Below are 23,144 nucleotides of genomic sequence, written 5' to 3' on the forward strand. Positions count from 1 at the left end.
AGTACCGTTTGCAAAACAATGATCATATACTTTGTAATATTTTATTCAGCCAATTTTAAAATAAAAAAAAACTTGTTTTGTTTAAGAAAGTACGAGTGCGAATAGTTTGACGACTTCTGTGATTGAGTAGTGTGTGCATCGGTTTTTATGGGTCGCAACTCTGGAGTCCTGGGTTCGATTTCCGGCCAAGCCGATGAAGAAAAAGTTCATTAGTTTTCTATGATGTCTTGGGTCTGGGTGTTTGAGGTTCCGTCGTTACTCCTGATTTTACATAACACAAGTACCTCAGCTACTTACACTGGGATCAGAGTAATATATGTGATGTTGTACATTATTAAAAAAAAGTCTTTTACAAACACTACTGAACCAGACTACCAGACCACCAGACTACCAGACCACCAGACTACTGAACCAGTAACTTTATGTTTAACACAACACTGTATAGTGTTGTGTTAAACATAAAGTTACGACTGGTTCGTAATGAAGATTACTTCAATACCCCGAATAATAGTGAATCACTAAATAATCGTTTATATTTTTTTAATATCGTATGAAAAAGCAAGGCTGTATGGCAGTTATCATTTCCACCAAACACCTTATGCTGTAATTTAAAAAAGTGGTATTCGAATTTCGAATAAGTATGTTCTATGATCGTTTGAATCTCTCCCTTTATAAATAATTGTTTATATTTTTTATATCGTATGTAAAAGCAAGGCTGTATGGCAGTTATCATTTCCACTGAACACCTTATGCTGTAATTTAAAAAAGTGGTATTCGAATTTCGAATAAGTATGTCATATTATCGTTTGAATCTCTCCCTTTATAGAGTTATCATCGAATGAAAATAAATTTAATGTAACGTTAATATCATAATAACAAAAAAAAAAAAAAACAAAAAAAATTAAGGCAATAAAACAATCATAGATAAACATCTAAATGTGTAACGTCATTAAGCATACGGTAACGATCGGCGTTTCCGAGTTATACCGAACTTACAAACAGACATAATAGTCGATCGCTTCCGAGATAAGCGCCCCCTAACAATCGTGGTCGCGTTCGATCAACCGTAGCATTATTTTACGCTCGTTTCATTTCGTCGTACTAGTTTTAGTATCCGGTTATGCTTGTTATTTTTTTTACCGGATCTGTCAGAAAACGACACGAGGATTACATTACAGGTGGTGCATTGGGGGCTTTGGGTTGGCGGACGAGCATATGGCCCATATGCTAAGTGGTCACCACCGCCCGTAGCTACTCTTGATAAGAGACAATCAATCATTCTTGATTTTGGACGTATGTATGTCAATAAACTTCTCTGCGGCTGGATCGTTTTTGATTAAATTTTGCCTGGGAAAGTACTGTGAAGATACTGAAATACACACATCCTGGTTCCAGGATTAAACTAATATTATTAATAATTATATTTCGGCTGTAAGTAATTGTGACTGGCAAATATACACAGCAGTTGTTACGTAGCCAGGGAGGAAATAGATCAGTATAGGGGCAGAGAGTTCGGGACGGTTCCGTATACAGACTTCAATTCGTCATGTGATTTGTCCGTATGTCACCCGAAGTAATTTACTTAATGGTATCGAATTCACGTCATTAATGCGTGTCTCTCCGGCGTATCATAGTTCACGTATTAATCATTGTTATGAACCGAAATAAACTTGTTTCGTTTCGAAACGTTTAAAAGTCGATTAACGTTGATGACGTAGAATGTCGCGTTACGTAACCGTAGGGTGATCGGTGGTAAGCTGGATGGATGATTTAAAGAAGGTGGTAGGTTTGGCATGGATTCAGATGACCAATGTTGGACGAAAATTGTAAGTAATCCACCACAGCTCCATTATCAAGACATTTTCTACCTCGCACATACACTGTGTGGAACCAGCTTTCGCCGGCGGTTTTTCCGAACCGATACGACTTGGCAACCTTCAAGGAAATAGCGTCCTCGTTCCTTAAAGGCCGGCAACGCACCTGCAAGCTCGCCGTTATTGCAGATGTCCATGGCTGGGGGTAATCACTTTCCATCAGGTGAGCCTCCTGCTCGTTTGCCACCAATAACATCAAAAAAATCCAAGAGTTCTTCTGCCTTGCACTGTGTGGACCCAGCAACATGACTTTACAATGGTAACCTTCAATGAAAAAGCCTACACTTTATAGACCTGCAGCCGATCATGGCCGGTGGTAATAGCTTGCCATCAGGTGAGCCAGTGACCCTACCCGTTTGCCAAATAGCATAAAAAAAATTGTTGATGGTTGTCGTTCTAAAGTGTGTCAACAGGTCATCTTATCCAATTGTCAGTCTGTCTGACTATTGAAGATAAAATAAAAACATAAAATCTTGAATTTCATAAAGATTGAACTAACGACCATTGTTTAAAATACATTTGCTGTTATAATATATGGGAATAAAAAGCACTTAATTAAAAAAAGGTCGTATCGTATATATTTATTTTATGAATTCAATATCTATTGGAAAACAATGCATAATCAAATCGCACTTTGGTAGAAAAATAAGTTCGTAAATAGATTCCCGCCATAATCGCCATTTTATAATGACGTAAACAAACCGTTGTTGGGGTGACCACATTTGCATTGTTTTTTATGTTATAGGTTGGCGGACGAGCATATGGGCCACCTGATGGTAAGTGGTCACCATCACCCATAGACAATGACGCTGTAAGAAATATTAACTATTCCTTGCATCGTTAATGCGCCACCAACCTTGGGAACTAAGATGTTATGTCCCTTGTGCCTGTAGTTACACTGGCTCACCCACCCTTCAAACCGGAACACAACAATACTGAGTACTATTAATTGGCGGTAGAATAACTGATGAGTGGGTGGTATCTACCACAAAGCCCTACCACCAAGTATTATTTTATGAATTGAAGATGTATTGGAAAATAATGCATTATCAAATCGCACTTTGTTAGAAAAATTGGTTCGTAAATAGATTCCCGCCATAGTCACCATTTTATAATGACGTAAACAATCCGTTGTTGGGGTGACCACATTTGCATTGTTTTGCTGGGAAAGGAAATTAGTTCAATAAGAAAAAATATGTCAATCGATTTGATTATGTAGGAAAATTTAATTGAAGAACTGCTAACTTATTGGTCTCCTGCGAAATCTATCATGGTTTTTGTTTTGATTTCATTTAATTGTAAAATGTAGATTCATTTGGCGCCAAAATTATGAAACCTTTTTTTAAATCAATTTTTAATGCTAAATTTTATCTATCGCAATTTATTATTTTTTATGTAATTTAGCCGTACTGCTCTCTAATCGGCCAACAACTTTTAACCTGTCTGTCTCTTAAACTATTTTTTTGTTAAATCGTAACAAATTAGTAAATTGCAATCAAGAATGCCTTGAGCTCTTCAAAATGAGACGATAACTAACTTTTTATGTGCAGCTATCGCCTCATAATCGCTGGAACCGAAATCAGCTTATGCTATTTATATATAAGATCAACTATTTTCGTTAGTTAGACGCTTGAAATTATACCGAATGATGTATTTCTGTTGCCAGTATTGCAACAAATAATAAAATATATTTAAGGGCTTTCCCACACAACACATACTTAAGCTTTCGATGCTGATTATGATGGCTTTTTTTGCTTAACACTGGACAAGCAATCCCCTTAAACGCGAGCTAAGTCGCGGGCGACAAGTACAACAACAGCCTGTATATTCCCACTGCTGGGCTAAAGGCCTCCTCTCCCTTTGAGGAGAAGGTTTGGAATATATTCCACCACGCTGTTCGAATGCGGGTTGGTGGAATACAAATATGGCAGAATTTCAATGAAATTTGTCACATGCAGGTTTCCTCACGATGTTTCCCTTCACCGCTGAGCACGAGATGAATTATAAAGACAAATTAAGCACATGAATCAGCGGTGCTTGCCTGGGTTTGGACCCGCAAACATCGGTTAAGATGTACGCGTTCTAACCACTGGACCATCTCGATATGTAATTTATCATATATTCAGACTTCCATGCATCGAAATTCTTGTTTCATATTCGTAATCGACACATAGATCGATTACTAAATTGACTTCGCTCGTGTCCCAAAGTACACTTTGGGTGTGATATAAGTCTATTAGCGTTGCGGTCAATTCGTTCGTCCAGTTTACAGACGTGTTCCGTTTTCAGCGCTTGCTCGAGCATGCAGTCAGCGCTGTCGCAAATGTACGCAGCGCTGACATCGCTTTGATGTTTGCCGGTAACACGAAAACGGTAACACGATTTCAGATGCGTTGACGATTTTTGTAGGTCTTCGTAAAAGATTTTGTCATTGAAATTCATTGACTGTACGAACATTGTTACTTCAGCTGAAAAACCGAAAATTAGCCTTTCGCAAGAATTACAAACTAAGTAACAGTAGATACAGCAGTCCCTTGGAAGAAGGTTGTAGATAGAATTAGTTTTTTTTTTTGGATTTGGCGCCAAAATAGCAGGAGGCTCACCAATGCACAGCAATGGTGAGTGAGTTTTTTTGGATTAGGTGCCAAAATAGCAGGAGGCTCACCTAATGGTGAGTGAGAACCATCGCCGATGGACATATCTAACACTTGGGGCCTTGTTGGTATGGTGTCGTTCTTAAAGGAAATAGTAGACTTCTAAAAATTACGTTACATACATAGATTGTTATAATGTACAGATAAATTAATATTTGTCCTGCAAAAGAATCAATGATTTCACAACACCCTTTTTTGTAGCCTGCCTATTATTTTTGAATGATAAATAGTTCATAGATTGAATTTAATTGATATGGTAGAATACGATATACGTGCAGTATAAATCATAAAAACAAATGAATCGCATAAAAATTCAGCGGTGGATGTTTAGGTTTGAACTGACAATCTTCCGACAAGTTTCAGGTATATGCAGTTATCTGGTATCAATAAACAATAATCCGGTACAAGTACTTCTTTTTTCGGTTTTATAAAAACAGAGGTAGATACAGGCTTTTTTTCCCAATTTCCGTTTCAAGCCGCTTATCTTCATCCTGTACGTTTTCCATCGTATCCAATAAGAAAGTAGCGAAATCGGTTTATTTATGAAAATTTCGTGAGGCACCTTGCCTGCTATCAGGAAATTTGCGATTGTGATTGTAATTTTGATCTATGTGTACACTAATAAGGTGTTCGTCGTTAATTAGTACGCCAGTTTTATAGTACTAGTTACTATTTGACGATAAATTTTACACGGTTTATGAGAATGCACTGCATCCATCGTCAAATATCATGTCTTTATATCTTATAAATGAAAGTAGCCTTATCAACATCCAAGACTATTAGGAATATACATAAGGTATTTATAGAAATGAAAAAGAAAAATGGACCAAAAATACACCCGTGAGGAACCACTATACTTAGCGGAGCCCCCAGAGATATCTTGCCATTAACATAAACCCTTTATATTCGATTGCTCAGATACCGAAACAAAAGATTGAGTGCGGCGCCTAAAACGCCGTTGTGACGTAAGTTTCTCGTCAGGGTTTCATGCTGCATGTGATTTAAGGCTTCTAAATACTCATACGGAGAGATGACCACACAGGCCCGCATAGGCAACAGGGCAATGATGAATGGTGGCAACGCCTTCTGCAACTACAGATGGATCACTGGGTGGATTAATTAGTCTTGGTATCTGATCCGGGTGGGATTCACGCCACAGAGCGATCGTCGTGATGAGGTGGATCTCGCTGTGGTGCGTCCGTCTGATCGCTTCACCTGTCGCCCAGCGAGGTCGAGTTCGCCAGTGGATCCCGGCAAGTACCCGCCAGCCCGTGGTAAGGAAGCAGTCGTAACTCCTGTCCTGTATCATCAAAAGCCTCCATAATATCTTTGATAAATTCGGCACCGGCGACGGCTCTCCCTATCGAAGATTAATTATTTTAGACTATGGATTTAATTTTGTCCTTTGTATAATATTTATTGACGGCTGAAACTTTTCAGTATCGTTTTAAATGTGTTTACTTTGAAGGCTGTCACGGGCTTTTTTGGTAAATAAATTGGATGTTTACAATACTTAGTATATTATTATACGATATTGTGCTGTTCTTTCTCTCTCTTCTGGTGGATGAGGGCATTTTTCGGCGCAAAAATCGATAATAATTTCGCTGTAATCGTTTTTTTTCCACGAGTCCCTTTCAAGTGTCGGAGGGATTATTTTGACAGTTCGATGTCGTCGTTCTTTTAAAATAATTAACAAGCAGGTCACTGTGTTTATTATTTTTTAATATCATATGAAAGATTGTTTCATAAATTTCGGACTTTTTGGCGTCATATAAGTATCACCTTTATGTATCTTTTATTTCTACATTTGTGATAAAGATATATAAGAGCACAGCTCTTGGAATATCCTATACTGATTAGAACAGTTAAGAAAGATAATATCTTTATTAACATAAGAATTAACAACATTAAATGCTTAAATATATATACAAATATGAACTAAAACTAGTTACTATATAAATCTTGACCGCGTGGAATAGTGACAAGAATGCTAGCAGCATTTCCCCGTTGAATCGCAATTCCGATCCTCTGGGCAAAAAACGAACCAGCCCTCCTCTCACCAGTGGAGGCAATGAGGCGAGGTGTTATACTTTTGATGAAGCTATACTGATTGGTTATCATTGTTATTTTTTGATTCAGGACATTTCATATTAATCTTGCCTATAAAATCAAAGTCGAAAATATTTATTCAATATAGAAATGTTACACTAGTTTTTTTTTTTTTGTATAGTCAAAAAGCTGCCACCGGTTCAGAAATAAATACCTCGGAGCTAAAATGAACTGACCTAAGATTTTCTCAGTATCTGTGAAATTCAAATTTCGAATGACATGCTTGGAAGACATCTTGAAAAACGGCATGTTCCAAGTTCTAAGGCGAAGTCTGCTTGAACCAAGTGTGAGGCTCTGACTGTCTGTTGTTTGAAGAAATGTCTGCAATTGACCAAAAGACAAAAGCGTTTTAATCGAAGACGGCATTGTAATTTATCTCGTGTTCAGTGTTGAAGGAAAACCTCGTGAGGAAAGCTTCACATGTCAAATCAAATAGTCCACATTTGCCCTGATCTGTAGTGCAAGCACGTAATGGAATATGTTCCAAACCTTAAGAGGAGAGAAGAGATTTACACATTATCATTACAGAGTATAAAAAGTCGATTACCGCTATCTGTCTCCATTTATGCTTAGATCTTTGAAATTAAGCAACGGATTTTGATGCGGTTCTTTTTTATTTGATGCAATGATTCGAAAGAAAGGTTTTTGTATATAATACATGCACAACATAGTCAAGAAATACGGATAATTTGAAACGTTTTTAGCCCAGTGGTTAGAATCTTAGCTATCTCATCTTAACCGATGATTGCGGGTTCAAACCCAGACAAGCACCACTGCTCGGCGGTGAAGGAAGACATCGTGAGGAAACCTGCATGTGTCTAATATCATCGAAATTCTGCCACATGTGCATTCCACCACCCCCGCATTGGAACAGCGTGGTGGAATATGTTCCAAACCCTCTCCTCAGTGGCAGAGGAGACCTTAGCCCAGCAGTGGGAAAATTACAAGCTGTTACTGTTACATGTTTACGGTCTTGTGCAAGAAACAGACTGACAAATAGTGTCAAAGGTAAAGTCACCTGAACCCTTAAATTAACAGGATAGTTTCAATGATGATCGATGAAAAATAACCTCTTAGAAATATTAAATGTAAGAAAACAAAGTCTTTTTATTAAATACCCTTGATGAATAATAAATTTCTGAAAATATGAAAACCAGTCGAATCTTTCAGGTAAGTGCAGAATATTCAATCATAAAATATATTTCACGAATATGCAGTACTTTATTGAATGGAAAATTAATAAGCTAATGCAGGAACGTAATTCGTTCGAACAATAGATACCCTATGTCGTAGCTTTTAGAGTCGATAATGCTTTACGATATAACAAATGAGTTGAAAACATTCACGTCACACCCCTTAGAATACGTGTTTGACGAAAATATGTTGTACCCGGTCCGACGGGGTGGATGTATGGGTTGGAAAGAGACAAAAGATCGGACGGTAAATGAGGCGAGTTCATTACGAATTCAGAAAATGTAACTCTATCATATTATTTCCTGGCGCGTTTAGACGGGACCGCTTTATGCAACAGAGCTGACTCGCCATGAATTTATTAAAGTTTTAAAGGAATTATTCAAGCGAAACGTTTCGGGGTGAGAACCGAGGTGGGTGGGTGACGCTTGAGTATCGAATGTCGGTTGCGGTTCCGGGTTCGATTCCAGATAAACACTACGTTATTGTCATGTGCTTAATTTGTGCTTATTATTAATTGGTGATCGGTAAAAGAGCATTTCTTGATGAGTATCCACTACGAAAGATCAGCTGTATCAGCATCTGTATCGAACAATTTTATTCATGATTCATGGTTGTCCATTGTAAGTCCATTTAGAGCTTTCGCACCATCATATAAATGTGAAAGTAACTCTGTCTGTGTGTCTGTTTCTCGCTCTTTCACGACCGAACCGCTGAACCGAATTTGATGAAATTTGGTGTGAAGACAACTTGAATGACGTAGGCTAATTTTTACCCTAAAGCAACCTAAAACAGGTGAAGCGTAGGGCTAGTAGTAGTATATTTATAATATATTGTTGGTTACCTTCGCATAACATCGTCCGGCGTTGACACACACGATAAGTAGAGCTTTGAAGAGAGCATAATTCGATTATAATTACTTAATATCAGAATGCCATTCATATATTATGAACGTTATTAATTTATATATGAAAATATGACGTCATACATACCTAGGACTATGTATGTGTCAGAAAAACCAATATATATATGATTAGAGTTTTGTAGTCATTTTTGAGTTATTAGGAATTGTTAAAAATAATATATATCGTATCAATTATAGATATATACAAATATATTATACCTATATATATTCAAATATTGGACAATATCACATACGTGACTCTGATCCCAATGTAAGTAGCTAAAGCACTTGTGTTATGGAAGATCAGAAGTAACGACGGTACCACAAACATCCATACCCAAGACAACATAGAAAACTAATGAACTTTTTCCGCATCGACTCGACCGGGTATCGAACCCTGTGAAATCACTGTACACACTACTCGACCATGATAGTAAAAGTCCTAAAAGCCCTTATAAGGTTATATATTATATTTATCTGTCAAAATAAAAAAATAGTTAAGGACGTGATAAAGATCAACTTGGTGACTCTATACAAGCCCGTCTCGGTAGGTATCATCCACTCAGCATAATACATTTTATCGTTTATCGTCATTTATCGTCAAACAACAACAATGTGTTCCGGTTTGAAGTGTGAGTAAGCCAGAGTAATCACAGTCACCCATCAGCTGACCCAATCGCCCATCAATCTCCCCATTCCTTTAATAAAGAAGGCAGTGAGACGGGAGACCCGACTGGATGCGTAGAGCTTAGTAATGAGACATTTGGGCCCCTTGAAAGAGGATGGATGAGAGATTACTGTACGAAGTCGTGGACTCCGATTTTCTGCATAAAGCTTATGTCCAGACGTGAGCTAAGGTTTGCTGCATGAAGGCTTATGTCCAGCCGTGGATTATTTTGTTGCTTGAGGCTTATGCCCAGCCATGGGCATGGAGATTTTCTACATGAGGGTGATGATGTTTAATACGATAGCTCTATCTTAGACTTGATAATCTTTCACTAAGGTCTTTGCCCACCGTCACCTCATATTCTATGCCCTATCCTACCCCGTTACCAGCTGAGATGGCCCAGTGGTTAGAACGCGTGCATCTTAACCGATGATTGCGGGTTCAAACCCAGGCAAGCACCACTACACATATATGTGCTTAATTGTGTTTATAATTCATCTCGTGCTCGGCGGTGAAGGAAAACATCGTGAGGAAACCTGAATATGTCTAATTCTGAAATTCTGCCACATGTGCATTCCACCAACCTGCATTGGAACAGCGTGGTGGGTGGAATATGTTTCAAAACCCTCTCCTTGATGGAAGAAGAGGCCTTATCTCAGCAGTGGGAAATTTACAGGCTGTTACTACCCCGTTGGTTTCCTGGAAGAGATCGCTATGTAGCGATAAGGTCGCCAAAATTGTACTCCTGTTCTATTAAGGCCAAATCAGTGTTACATTTATTTTATAAGTATGGTGTCCAATAAAATAAAAAAGAAAGAAAGAATAAAAATATAACTTCTCGATTTCGAATGAAATAATTCAAAACCGAGGAAAATAAACTTCCATTCGTACAGCATTTCGTTCGCATAACTCTTTTAAACTGACTGACGTACAGACAACGTATGGTGAAACTTAGAGCATAACTTTGGTCCCACAGGTGGCAAAATTCTTTACTCCGTAAGTATATATTCATATATGTATATAGGACTGGGATAAGTTAGCTGTCCACAGTTTTGAATCGTAACTTTGTCCAATGTAGACGGTGTTCGTGGTTTTTCAGAATTTTCGCGTCAAAATTGTGAGAGGAAAGTACGGTCGACAAAAAAATTGTCGAAAAGATTATTATCAATTTTGGGTTTCGGCACGGTTTGATGTTGGTAGTTTTTTTGTTAGACAGGTCAAAACGCTCCACAAGAAATGGGCATTACTACACCATAGACCACCATTACTATAACCTATTCTTATAAATCATTACATTGCTCTTGTTACTAGTCTGCACAGAGTCAGTAACTCTTTTGTGGGGTGTGCCTACAACAGGATTTCAGAAAGCGTTCAAAATGTTTCGATTTCCAAATTAAAAAAAAAATGTTTAAGGAACGCTTGTGTGCGAACAGTTATTGTACAATTAGTGAGTTTATTATCGATAGTACATCTTTGAAATGAAACGATTGCATCCTGGCTTTTTCTGTCCATATTCAATATACATACATTTATTTAATTAGTTTGACAAAAAAGATCCTCTGTGTTTCTTTCGCCGGTTGTTCTCAGGTCAGGGTGTATCTTTTCCGAAACGAAGGTTACTTAATATACTTCTGTAAAACGACAATTCAAAAGTGCTCGTAAAAGCCGACTTAAATAGAGTACATATACTTTTATTTTTCAACATTATTTACAGAACATATTGGTGCAAGGTTCATATATCAGGTTGCTTTAATTTAACACTGATTAGACTCGCGCATATTAATAGGCTTATTTATATGAAACTTGCATTTGAATTTGAATATTTCTTACTGATCCCTAAAAACTATTAATAGTCTCTCGTTTTACGCAATTTAAACGCCATACAAACGAAATACGTACAAAACGAGATCCCATACAAAACGTAGTACCTACTCGAGGAACCCTAAAAATTAGTACACAGTCCACGGAACCCGCAATGAACACCTGGCGATTTTAAAACAAAGCCAGCTCGAACAATGGCGGTTAATAAATGTATGGGAACGATGGAAGGGATGAGCGGTAGCGAGTTTTTAGTAGGTAGACCTTGTTTTTCGTTGGAAAAACTAGCTACGCGTTTACCCTGGAAGTGTGGGGGGGGGGGTGTGATTGTGTGTGGTTCTCGCCTGTAGCCAATACGAACTTAGTATGTATGTATATAGTTAGTCGTTTTATTACTTATGAAGTACATATAAGCTGTGACTTGTAAACATGAGTAACAATGAAAATTTCGTAAGTTTACCGAATCTTGAATGACATCACTTATATCTTTTTGCGTCTCATATTGTTATTAACTTTTGACTTACCGTCTTAGTTGATTTCTAATTACACCATGAAATTAATTAGTCTTACAAATTGGCCTGGGATAAACCCTTTCTTCGCTGAAAAAACGCGTTACGAGTTTCCCCCCACGTGGAGGAAATTGCTTTGGGTTTATGTAGGTCTCGCCAGTGCCCAAGGAGTATCCACTTATAAACCAGCGGTCTTCTCTTATTGGCAGACACCACGGGATCGCTTTCGCGTGCAGTCATGAAGGATATAGGCCGACCTGGTATATTAGCCCCTTGGTGATGGCGCTGGTAGAAAAACACTGCCAATGCATCACCAACATTTGGGGCTAAGATGTTATGACCTTTGTGATATCATTGGCTTACTTACTCTTCAATTCGTGCAACAGTGATTAGCAGTGGGCGGTATACACCTAGATGGACACGCTGATGGATGACAGAAAGATGACGGATGAACAATTAAATGTAGCTTGTTTCATATGCGCAATTTTACCACTTGACAGATTCCTCTCAATGATTTTCACGAACTAGTTTTCTATTCGATACGTCAGATAGGTTCCTCACGACGTTTCGACGCTGAGGACGAAGCGAATTGCCTAGAACTAGTATCATTTTGATTACATTAACAGCCTGTAAATGTCACACTGCTGGACTAAGGCTTCCTTTTCCTTTGAGGACAAGGTTTTGAACATATTCCACCACGTGGAATGCACATGTGATAGAATTTCGATAAAATTAAACACATAAATATTCAGTGGTGCTGGCCTGGGTTTCAACCCACAATCATTATTGTTACGATACACACGTTCTAACCACTGAGCATCTCGGCTTTCGCGGCTCGGCATGTCTGTTTGATTAAGAACACGTTTTCCAAATTATAAAAACGCTAATTTCCTTAAACTTACAGCGCAATCGTAAACAGCTCGTCACAGGGGCGCACTTGTAGTAGTGAATGAATGAAATAAATAAATTAGAACAAAAGTCTTTGAAAACCTAGGCGGTCTATTAGACCTAGGTATTGTTCACCAACCCTCGACAAAGCTAGCCGCTGTTCCAACCAGTCGTGCGTGGTCACGCGCGCTACTGATATTCGTTTGATTTCTAATGCTCTTCACAGTACAATGTGATTATGTAAAACTATTATAATGATTTCCTTCGTTGAATAAATTATGATTTATGAAGCTTATTTAAATAGATTTAAATTTGAGTTGCAATTCGATGCGAACCGGCCACCACTGCGATTCTATAGGCGTTCACTTTTTATCAATTCGTGAAATGTTAAAATCAAATAAAATTTTGGGGTGTGTTTTTGTAATATTAACACAACCGCTTTTAACTAAATGCATGCCTATTTATGTATTCATGGTACATATACCAAAATAACGTGTTTGCAATTTTTGGTCTGTGTTTTTGCTCCCGCTAATCTCTGGAACGACAAGACCAATTTTGACGGGACTTTCACTGGCAGATAGCTGATGAAATAAGGAGTAACTTAGACTACAACTATTACTACACTAAGTTATGGGTACAAATTGTTATTGCAATAGTCAATTTCGCATGTAACACTATTCGACTATTGAGGCTAATTTTTGAATAGGACTTACGAAAACAACAAATTAAAAATAAATAACCGACTTCCTTCCAGTAGGATTAATATTCTTCAAAATAGAGAAGGCTGTTATCCAGACTTACGTCATTACCAGTCCTTTCAGCTTTCTCAATTTGCCTCATAATAACAGCTCATCAGCCATGTATATTTCTGTTTACAGGTGGAGGCTGCACGTTCCCCGCCGAGTGGACGGGCAGCTGGTTCCAGTCAGGTTATCTAGGGTTAATAGCCATAAACTCGACGCACATACAGTCGAAGGGCGAGTGCTCGGAGACGGAATCGTACGACAAGTTCCTTTTGTACGACAGGTGAGTTAGTTTGCCAGATATTTTACAAGAAAGATCTAGCGAATATTGTCAACAACAACAACAACAACAGCCTGTAAATTCCCACTGCTAGGCTAAAGGCCTCCTCTCCCTTAGAGGAGATGGTTTGGAATATATTCCACCACGCTGTTCCAATGCGGGTTGCTGGAATACACATGTGGCAGAATTTCTATGAAATTTGTCACATACAGGTTTCCTCACGATGTTTTCCTTCACCGCTGAGTACGAGATGAATTATACAGACAAATTAAGCACATGAATCAGCGGTGCTTGCCTGGGTTCGAACCCGTAATTATCGGTTAAGATTCACGCGTTCTAACCACTGGGCCATCTCGACTCAGGATATTGTCCTAATGATGGAATGAATTACATGGTGATTAGTGGCACTACTTGTCATGGACGAAATAGCCCAGTGGTTAGAACGCGTGCGCCTTAACTGATGAATGCGGGTTCAAACCCAAGCACCGCTAAATAGTTCATCTCGTTCTCGGCGGTGAAGGAAAACATCGTGAAGAAACTTGCATGTAACTAATTTCAACGAAATTCTGCCACATATCTATCCACCAACCCGCATTGGAACAGCTTGGTTCAATAAGCTTCAAACCCTTATCCTTAAAGGGAGAGGAGGCCTTAGCCCAGCAGTGGGAAATTTATAGGCTGCAATAAACTAGCGACACGTCCCGTTTACTATGAATTTCAAATTTCTAGACTAGTATTGGATATTTTTGGCTGCGTTTTGATGGTCCTCAGGGCAAATAGCATGGTATACTAGAAATATTATATATTCAGAAATGCAATAATAGCGTCATTTTGAGCACCGAGCTTTTATGGTCACTAAATCTTTTATGGGACCATAATATGAGGTTTTACAAGCGGGATCTCAGAAAATTTTCAAAATTTTACGTTGTTGAATTTAAAATTTTGCAGACTTACTTAGAATAAGAAAGAAAGCCTGATACAGTAAAAGTTTAGTGTGTATTCGGCAGTTAATGTCCTACGGATGAGACACGCCATACTCCTCATTTTGAGAAGAACTGCTCCACTATTTGCTATGTATTCACTGCTTTCAACAACAACAACAACAGCTCGTCAATTTCCACTGCTGACCTAAGGCCTCCTCTCCCTTTGAGGAGGAGGTTTGAAGCATATTGCATCACGCTGCTCCAATCCGGGTTGGAGATTCACATGTGGCAGATTTTTTTTGGAATTGGATACACGCAGGTGTCTTTACGATGTTTTCCTTCACCGCCGAGCATGAGATTAATTATAATATAAACACAAATTAAGCACATGAAATCTCTGTGTTGCTTATACTGGTTTGAATCTTCCTTTATCATACAAATTAATGGTAGTTTTTTTGTGTGTGTACATATATAATGAATTTAATTGTTTTTGTTGTATTTATTTCCAGGAGTTTTGACTGCTACAGGTGTATGGTCATACACGAGAAACACAAGTATGTTCTGCAATATAAAGAAAGTAAGTTGATTGTTTATTTTGTGTGTGGGTACTACCGACTCATCAGATATACTTCTTTAATGAATTACACTACAGGGCATTGATTAATTAGGCGGTAATAATATAAACATGTATAATGATCAAATCCTTCTTTAAAATTTATGGATTTCAGCAAAGATACTGGAGCTATAACGTTCAAAAAATGTTTTTGGGTACCAAGAAAAGACTTTTTTATAATTTTTAATTGCTTATTATAATATTTTAATACATTTTATAATATAAATGTATTCGTCATCAGGTCAATAGAACACGAGATCATGATCAACCTCACAATTGACACTGTAATAAACATTCGTGTTTTGATTTCTGATATGTAAAATGAGTCTTATCAATGTTTCAGCGTTCTGCAGTCAGAAGGATTCGCTCTCGTCGATCTGCGACGAGATCAGCGGTGACGCGCCGCTCTACTCCATGTTCAGGAAGGAGCCGAGACCGGAGCCTCAGCCCTGCCCCTTCCACCCCGCGCCCTTCACGTTCACTTACAGCAGGTATGGTTATCTTAACCTTTGAAATAACTACTACTAATAGTTTTGCTTACGGATAGTATTATTGTCTAAGAGGTTTATAAATATAAATAAATATTGGACAACATCAAATACATTACTCTGATCCCAATGTAAGTAGTTAAAGCACTTGTGTAATGGAAAAGCAGAAGTAACGAAGGTACCACAAACACCCAGACCCAAGACAACATAGAAGACTAATGAACTTTTTCTACATCGAATCGGCCGTGTATCGAACCCAGGACCTCGGAGTGGTGTACCCATTAAAACCGCTGTACACTAGTGTGTGTATGCTCGACCACGGAGGTCGTCAAAAAGAGATTGTCAACGTTTAATGCTAAAAAACGGATAGTAGTTTAAATAGAAGATGACAAATACTGCCGTTACATCAAGTGAAACCTCATTATTGGAACAGTACCAATACCTTATACCCGAAACGAACAGACAAACAGATGGATAGATACAGATATACAAATTGATACATAATAGGTAGAAAACTGTAAAAATTGTGTTCGGTCAAAATACAAACAAACATATAAACATTCGTAGCCTATTCCAATGGAAGTAGGAAAAAAGATTTACTTATTTCATGCGACTTGCTTGCACTACTAAGAGTTTATGATTGATATATCTTCATTTAAATAATACAACACTATTACACTTAACTACTTATATACATTTTCATTTCACTTCCAAAATTCCGATATCAGTTTCGTCGACGTTCAAAACGCCATTTTTTCACAAATCCATTGTGGATATAATAGATAGATTATTATCATAGATTTCCTGTGCTGTCAGATTTTGTTTTTTTTTGACTTTTCTTTTCTTATGGTTGGAATAGAGTATATAGCCTTATTAAAACAAATGCTCTGTCTCGTTCCAGGGGTTCGGGAGACTGTGCGTATCCGCCTTCCCGTGCGGAATCCTGCACGGACGACTCAAGGCTACTGCTGAGATACATGGCCTGTCCAGATGTTCCCGGCACGGAGAGCAATGGTAATTAAACGATCTTTATTCATCGCGAATATTTCGAATTACTTCACTTCACTTAATTGTTAAAGACGATTCAAAAGTGCTTGTAAAAGCCCACTTGAATAAAGTTTATTTTAATTTGATTTGAATCTAAACATCAAATCATTGTGACGCAGTAAGTCATTCTCGATCGGTAAAGCAGATTATCGCTCGTACTGAGCACACGAAAATAGATCTTAAGGCGACGAACTTTTTCTTACCCTGACTGTACATTAAAATTATTTTTATTTTATTACATTTACAGGCTGTACTTTATACTTTCATAAAAATATCTTATCATAGTAAATTAGTTACAAAAACGTATAAAACTGGCAACATTTACATATTGTGAATAAAGTTTATTTTGATTTCGATTGTTCTGATGGGCACCATCAGCGTTGAGAACTCAGATATCATCTCACCCACCATTCAGGCTGGAACACACCAATAAAAGTATTGATGTTTGGTAGTGTAATATCTGATGAGTGGATAGTGATCGTAGCCATAACAGACTTGCTTAAATTTCGGTATAAGCCGCATGGAAAGTATTCAGTAGACTTTTAAGATGTATTCATTTTACTTGGTGGTAGGGGCGTTGTGCAAGCCCGCCTGGGTAGGTACCACCCACTCATTAGATATTCTACCGTTAAAACAACAGTACGCAGTATTGTCGTGTTCCGGTTTGAAGGGTGAGTGAGCCAGTGTAACTAAAGTAAAGGAACAAGGGACATAGCATCTTAGTTCCCAAGGTTGGTGGCGCATTGACGATGTGAGGAATAGTTAATATTTCTTACAGCGTCATTGTTTATGGGTGATGTTGACCACTTACCATCAGGTGGCCCATATGGCTGTTGGCTCGTCCGCCAACCTATAAAAAAAAAAAGATAAGAGTATGTTTCATATTGAGGTGTGAAGTAACCTGCATTTCCTGCTACTGCTACCAACTAGCTTAAGTTTCTTAAATCAAATCAATTTATTCAAGTAAACTTCACAATGAAGCGTTTTTGAATCGTCAATAATCAAATACTACCACCGTTTCGGAAAGCAGCTTCTAGCGAGAAGAAACGGCAAGAAACTCGCATAGTTGCTCTTTTCAAATAAACACATTTACAATGCTGTTATTGACAGTAATTAGCGTCCTATGATGGAACCCGAGCCTAACTCCAGGCGTTTCTTTCTAAAAAGTACTCTTTTAATGAATAGTATGATTTATTTATTAATTTAGTCTTAATAATATTTTTAAATTTTGAAAATGGTAAATTGATTATATTTTCCGGTATCTTATTATATATGCGTATACCATTGCCCAAAAACGTTCTATTTACCGTATGCAAACGGAAACTGGGGGTTACGAGTTTATTCTTATTTCTTGTATTAATAGTATGTACATCAGCATTGATAGAATAATTTTTAATATTCTTTTGTATAAAGATTATATTATCATAAATATATTGTGAAACAGCCGTTAATACACCTATTTCTTTAAAATTTTCGCGTAATGATGTCCTGGAGCTAATATTGTAAATAGAGAGACCTCTTATTTCTCAAATTTGCCCTGAATGAGTTTAAGATTTTTTTTTTTGGTCAATTTTCAGTGGAAGAACTGGTTTGCCTGGCGACTTGGAAGGAAGGTTCGACGAGGTACCTCGTGGGTCAGATCTCTCAAGTGCAGAGGAGGAACTCCATCGCTTCGGACGAAGACACTTATAGGTAACATTCGATTACCTACCTAACATTACACATGAATGGAAAATGAAATAAATGTTGTTTGTTTTAGTAACTTTAGTTAGTATTTTTGACGTCATGTGAATACGGGTTCATAGAATTAGTCATATCATTAGAATAGTAAAACATAATGATAACAGGAAGATCTTGATTGATTGCGCCTGTTCTGAAGACTGTACCGAACTGTTCTGTACTGCAGACTATCTTTATTGCTCAAGATGGTCTGCAAAAAAATATAGATGTTTATTTTGGAGACTGATTGATATATTTTGACATTATTTATGACGCGTCGTTATGGATACGTTCAATAAATATTCCTATGGAAAAGATAGTATTTGAATTTTGACAAATCAATCTTTTTCTTAGACAATGACCAATAATATTATTTTAATTTGAATTGACCAATTTCAATAGGCTATTTGAATGGTTATTAAAATCCATTTTATATTATTTAGTAGAGGTTAAGGACCCGGAACCAGAACCCAGTAAAAGTAGATTTTTTTATTTCTAGTACATATTTGCCGAAAAATATAAAAAATCCATATTTAATTAACGCGCGAAAACGCTACTTGGATAATATGGCGCTGCAATGGGGTCGTCACTTTGCTGTATTTTAATCTGTGGTACATATAGTAGAAAAGCAAGGTTTACAACAAAGTGACTTCATCATAAGCCCGGCCAATCAGGAGCGTTTTGTGTCACTTGACAAACTTTTGAAAAAAATGCATTTTTATTTATTGATTTTTGAATAAATTAAGTATTATTTTCAAGTTTCGTTAGTAAATAACCATTTTTAAACTCATAATATATATACACTGATTACAATAATTCACAATTTATTTTTCGCATTGTCAAATAGCCTATTGCCAATAATTCACTCTTGTGAATCTACCTACCTGGTCTGGTTTTAACAGTCGATATTCAAATATGGAACGCTACAGATAATCAATAATCGTGTAATGATTCACAACTCCAGATGCTTCATCTACAAGGGCCAGCACGGCGACAAGAGTACGTCGTACATCATAGCGCAGTCGGGCGACGCAACCTGCAACGGCCTTTCCTCCCCCACCGACGGCAGCCGGACCATGAAACTTACCACCAGTAAGTGGGGGGGGGGGGGGCATACAAGCTGAGACGCTTGTCAGGAGAAACATTTTACAAACAAGAACAGCCTGTAAATTCCCACTGCTGGGCCTCCTCTCGGTTTGAGGAGAAGGTTTTTGGAACATATTCCACCACGCTGTTCCAATGCGGGGTGGAATGCACATGTGGCAGAATTTCTATGAAATTTGTCACATGCAGGTTTCCTCACGATGTTTTCCTTCACCGCTGAGCACGAGTTATAAAGACAAATTAAGCACATGAATCAGCGGTGCCTGCCTGGGTTTGAACCCGCAATCATCGGTTAAGATGCACGCGTTCTAACCACTGGGTCATCTCGACTCGTTAACTACTAACATTTTAACTTTGCCGTTTCATACATTTTTTCCCTCTGATTGGGTTGTCTGGAAGAGATGGCTAATAATCCATAAGTCCGCCCGTTGTATAACATTTTTAATGTACTTCATTTTTTATATTCTTTTTTTGTATTTTATTTGTGTTTTGTTTGTGGTGTGTAATAAAGAATAATTCATTCATTCATTCAATTAATTCAAGTCATTTGTAAAAAATACTTTGGTAAAGCAGGCTTATAAGGTGGAATGCTGATACTGTATGCTATGCTAATGCTACAGATTTTTTCTTTTTTCGTTACTATATTGTCCATATATTACATACAAAAAACTTCCTATCGATCAATCTATCTATTAAGAAAAACTGCATCAAAATCCGTCGCGTAATTATAATGACAGCGGTAAGCGACTTTGTTTTATACTATGTAATGATACAAGGTCATACCACGACGTTAAAAAAGCGTCGAAATAATACTTCTTGATTTCTAGGCAGGCATATATTAAATAAATATGTAATTGTATTTAACTAACATGGCTATATTTTTAAATGTTGAAAAACAGTAACTACTGAGTTTCTTGTCGGTTCTTCTCGGTAGAATCTACATTCCAAACCGTAGCTTCACTTAATTCTTAATTGACGATTCAAAAGTGCTTGTAAAAGCCTACTTGAATATAATTATATTTTGATTTGATTATCTCAAAATTATTTTGAGTCGAATATGGCCATACTGTTTTTTTTATGGTATAGATTGGCGGACGAGTATATGGGCCACCTCATGGTAAGTGATCACCATCACCCATAGACAATGACGCTGTAAGAAATAATAACTATTCCTTACATCGTCGATGCGCCACCAACCTTGGGAACTAAGATGCTATGTCCCTTGTGCCTGTAGTTACACTGGCTCACTCACCCTTCAAACCGGAACACAACAATACTGAGTACTGTTATTTGGCGGTAGAATAACTGATGAGTGGGTGGTACCTACACAGACGGGCTTGCACAAAGCCCTAACATCAAGTAAAAGTAAGTTTGCTTGATGTTGCTTAATTGTATCGTTTCGTATTCCAGGTGACGATGAACACAATCGCTGTCACTTCCCGAGCTGGATCGTGGATCATCACAAATGGTTCAGCCTCGACCACACCCACCAGTACCACTTCACCACCAAGAACGCTACCCTCAAGGTATCTTTTGTGAACTCCTCATTTCTTGTATAGTACGACACAACTTAGATGTAGCATCGGCAAATTCAATAAACCGCTGCCGATTTACACGACCAATAGAAATAGCTCCCTATCGCGCCATTCGACGCTATTCGTCGCTATAGATTCCCGCGTCAGTTCGACCCGTGAAAGCAAGAGTAATATATTAGGTCATATGATATTACAAGTTATTACCTACGTTTGTGTAAAGATCATATTCGCATGAGAAATTAATATTTATGATTTGGGATGGCATGCTACATCTAAGTTGTGTCAACATTATATTTTTTCGATAACTTTTGGGTATTGATTGTTTTATTTGCGGTGTTTTCTTTGAGTTGATGGGTGAGCCAATGTAACAATATCTAATTATGATTAGACTTATATATTACCGATAGTTAATTACTGTTTTATAAAAGCACAATCAAGAAGTGAACTTAACTTAAAATTGCTCTCCTAAAATGGTTAAGATGCATGCATGAACAACTGTATTGAAAAATATATATATCTTTTAAAAAAGTATATCAATAAAAGCAAAAGTCTAATTTTTCTCCGCCCAACTACGCTATAGCGTTGACATTTATTTCCTTGACATTTTTTTGCCAACCTACTAGAAGTGTGTACATCGGTTTTAATGGGTACGCCTCTCCGAGGTCTCGGGTTCGATTCGAGTCGATGTAGAAAATGTTCATTAGTTTTCTATGTTGTCTTGGGTCTGGGTGTTTGTGGTACCGTCGTTATTTCTGATTTTCCATAACACAAGTGCTTCAGCTACTCACATAGGGATCAGAGTAATGTATGTGATGTTGAAATAAAACTAATTATAACGGATTTGAATCGCGTATATTAATTATTTTTGGCATCCCGACGTTTCGAGCACTTTACAGCGTTCAAAAATAATTAATATACGCGATTCAAAACCTTTATAACTAGTTTTATTTCAATGTGTAATCGCGAAAATTTATGACAACAGTATGTGATGTTGTCTCATCTTTATTTAATTTTTTTTTTTTTTTTGTGAATGATAATATCTGCGATATTGTTTACAGATAATGAACACGGACGGTTCTTTCGAAGAGAAGCGACTCGTGTGTCACTCCATACTTGAACAAAAGGACAAGAAGCATATAAAGCTGGTAGCGCACGTCACCAAGGGATGGTGAGTGTTCTAGAACTATCCATTAGCGGATGAGAACTCTACCATCCAGGGATGAACTAAGCTATCCTAAGTTTGAATGTTTTTTGAATTATGAGAGACGGAATATCTAGTACAGTGAGTGGAAATTTGTGAACTAAAATATATGTTGGATAGTCTTGGTCTCTAGCTGAGATGACCCAGTGGTTAGAACGCGTGCATCTTAACCGATGATTGCGGGTTCAAACCCTGGCAAGCACCCCTATTTATATGTGCTTAATTTGTCTTTATAATTCATCTCGTGCTCAGCGGTGAAGGAAAACTTCGTGAGGAAACCTGCATGTGTCTAATTTTATCGAAATTCTGCCATATGTGCATTCCACCAACCCGCATTGGAACAGCGTGGTGGAATATGTTCCAAACCCTCTCCTTAATGGAAGAGGAGGCCTATTCTCAGCAGTGGGAAATGTACAGGCTGTTACTTTACTTTTTTTTTTAGTCTTGGTTCTGTAATCATTATAAATGGAAACTGATCAGTCTGGAGTAAATTCCAGATCAGTCCAAATTTTCTGACATAATTTAAATGAATTTTTGAAGATATTACACATTTAAAACGCAGTTACATAGCGGTTTTGTATTGTCTTACGGCAAAAAACTGGGAAGGTTGTAAGACACTCGTGAAGTATATTTAGTATCACCCGTGCGAAACTGGGGCGGGTCGCTATTATATAAATATAAAGAGTCAGTATGAGTCAGAACTTTTATGTATGATAAATATGTACGACACAAATTAGATGTAGCATTGGAAAACGCAATGGAATGAAATTAAAACCGATTACTGCCGATTCACACAACCAATAGAAATAGCTCCCTATCGCGCCACTCGACGCTATTCGTCGCTATAGATTCACGCGTCAGAGAAAGCAAGTGCATG

The 23,144-nt window shown here is 37.6% G+C and overlaps 1 protein-coding gene across 2 annotated transcripts in view; it reads left to right on the plus strand.

Moving 5' to 3' along the window:
- Positions 1-23,144, plus strand: part of LOC124541924 — a 255,761-nt gene that overhangs the window by 226,969 nt on the left and 5,648 nt on the right. For both annotated transcript variants that reach the window (XM_047119855.1, XM_047119856.1), the window contains exons 3-10: positions 13,493-13,640; positions 15,070-15,137; positions 15,517-15,664; positions 16,563-16,675; positions 18,286-18,400; positions 19,392-19,519; positions 20,942-21,057; positions 22,125-22,234. In XM_047119855.1, the coding sequence (XP_046975811.1) occupies positions 13,493-13,640; positions 15,070-15,137; positions 15,517-15,664; positions 16,563-16,675; positions 18,286-18,400; positions 19,392-19,519; positions 20,942-21,057; positions 22,125-22,234 (946 nt within the window). The remainder of the gene's footprint in view (positions 1-13,492; positions 13,641-15,069; positions 15,138-15,516; positions 15,665-16,562; positions 16,676-18,285; positions 18,401-19,391; positions 19,520-20,941; positions 21,058-22,124; positions 22,235-23,144) is intronic.

Source organism: Vanessa cardui, chromosome 29 (assembly GCF_905220365.1).
Source record: "Vanessa cardui chromosome 29, ilVanCard2.1, whole genome shotgun sequence".
In the NCBI taxonomy this organism is placed as follows: Eukaryota; Metazoa; Arthropoda; class Insecta; order Lepidoptera; family Nymphalidae; genus Vanessa; species Vanessa cardui.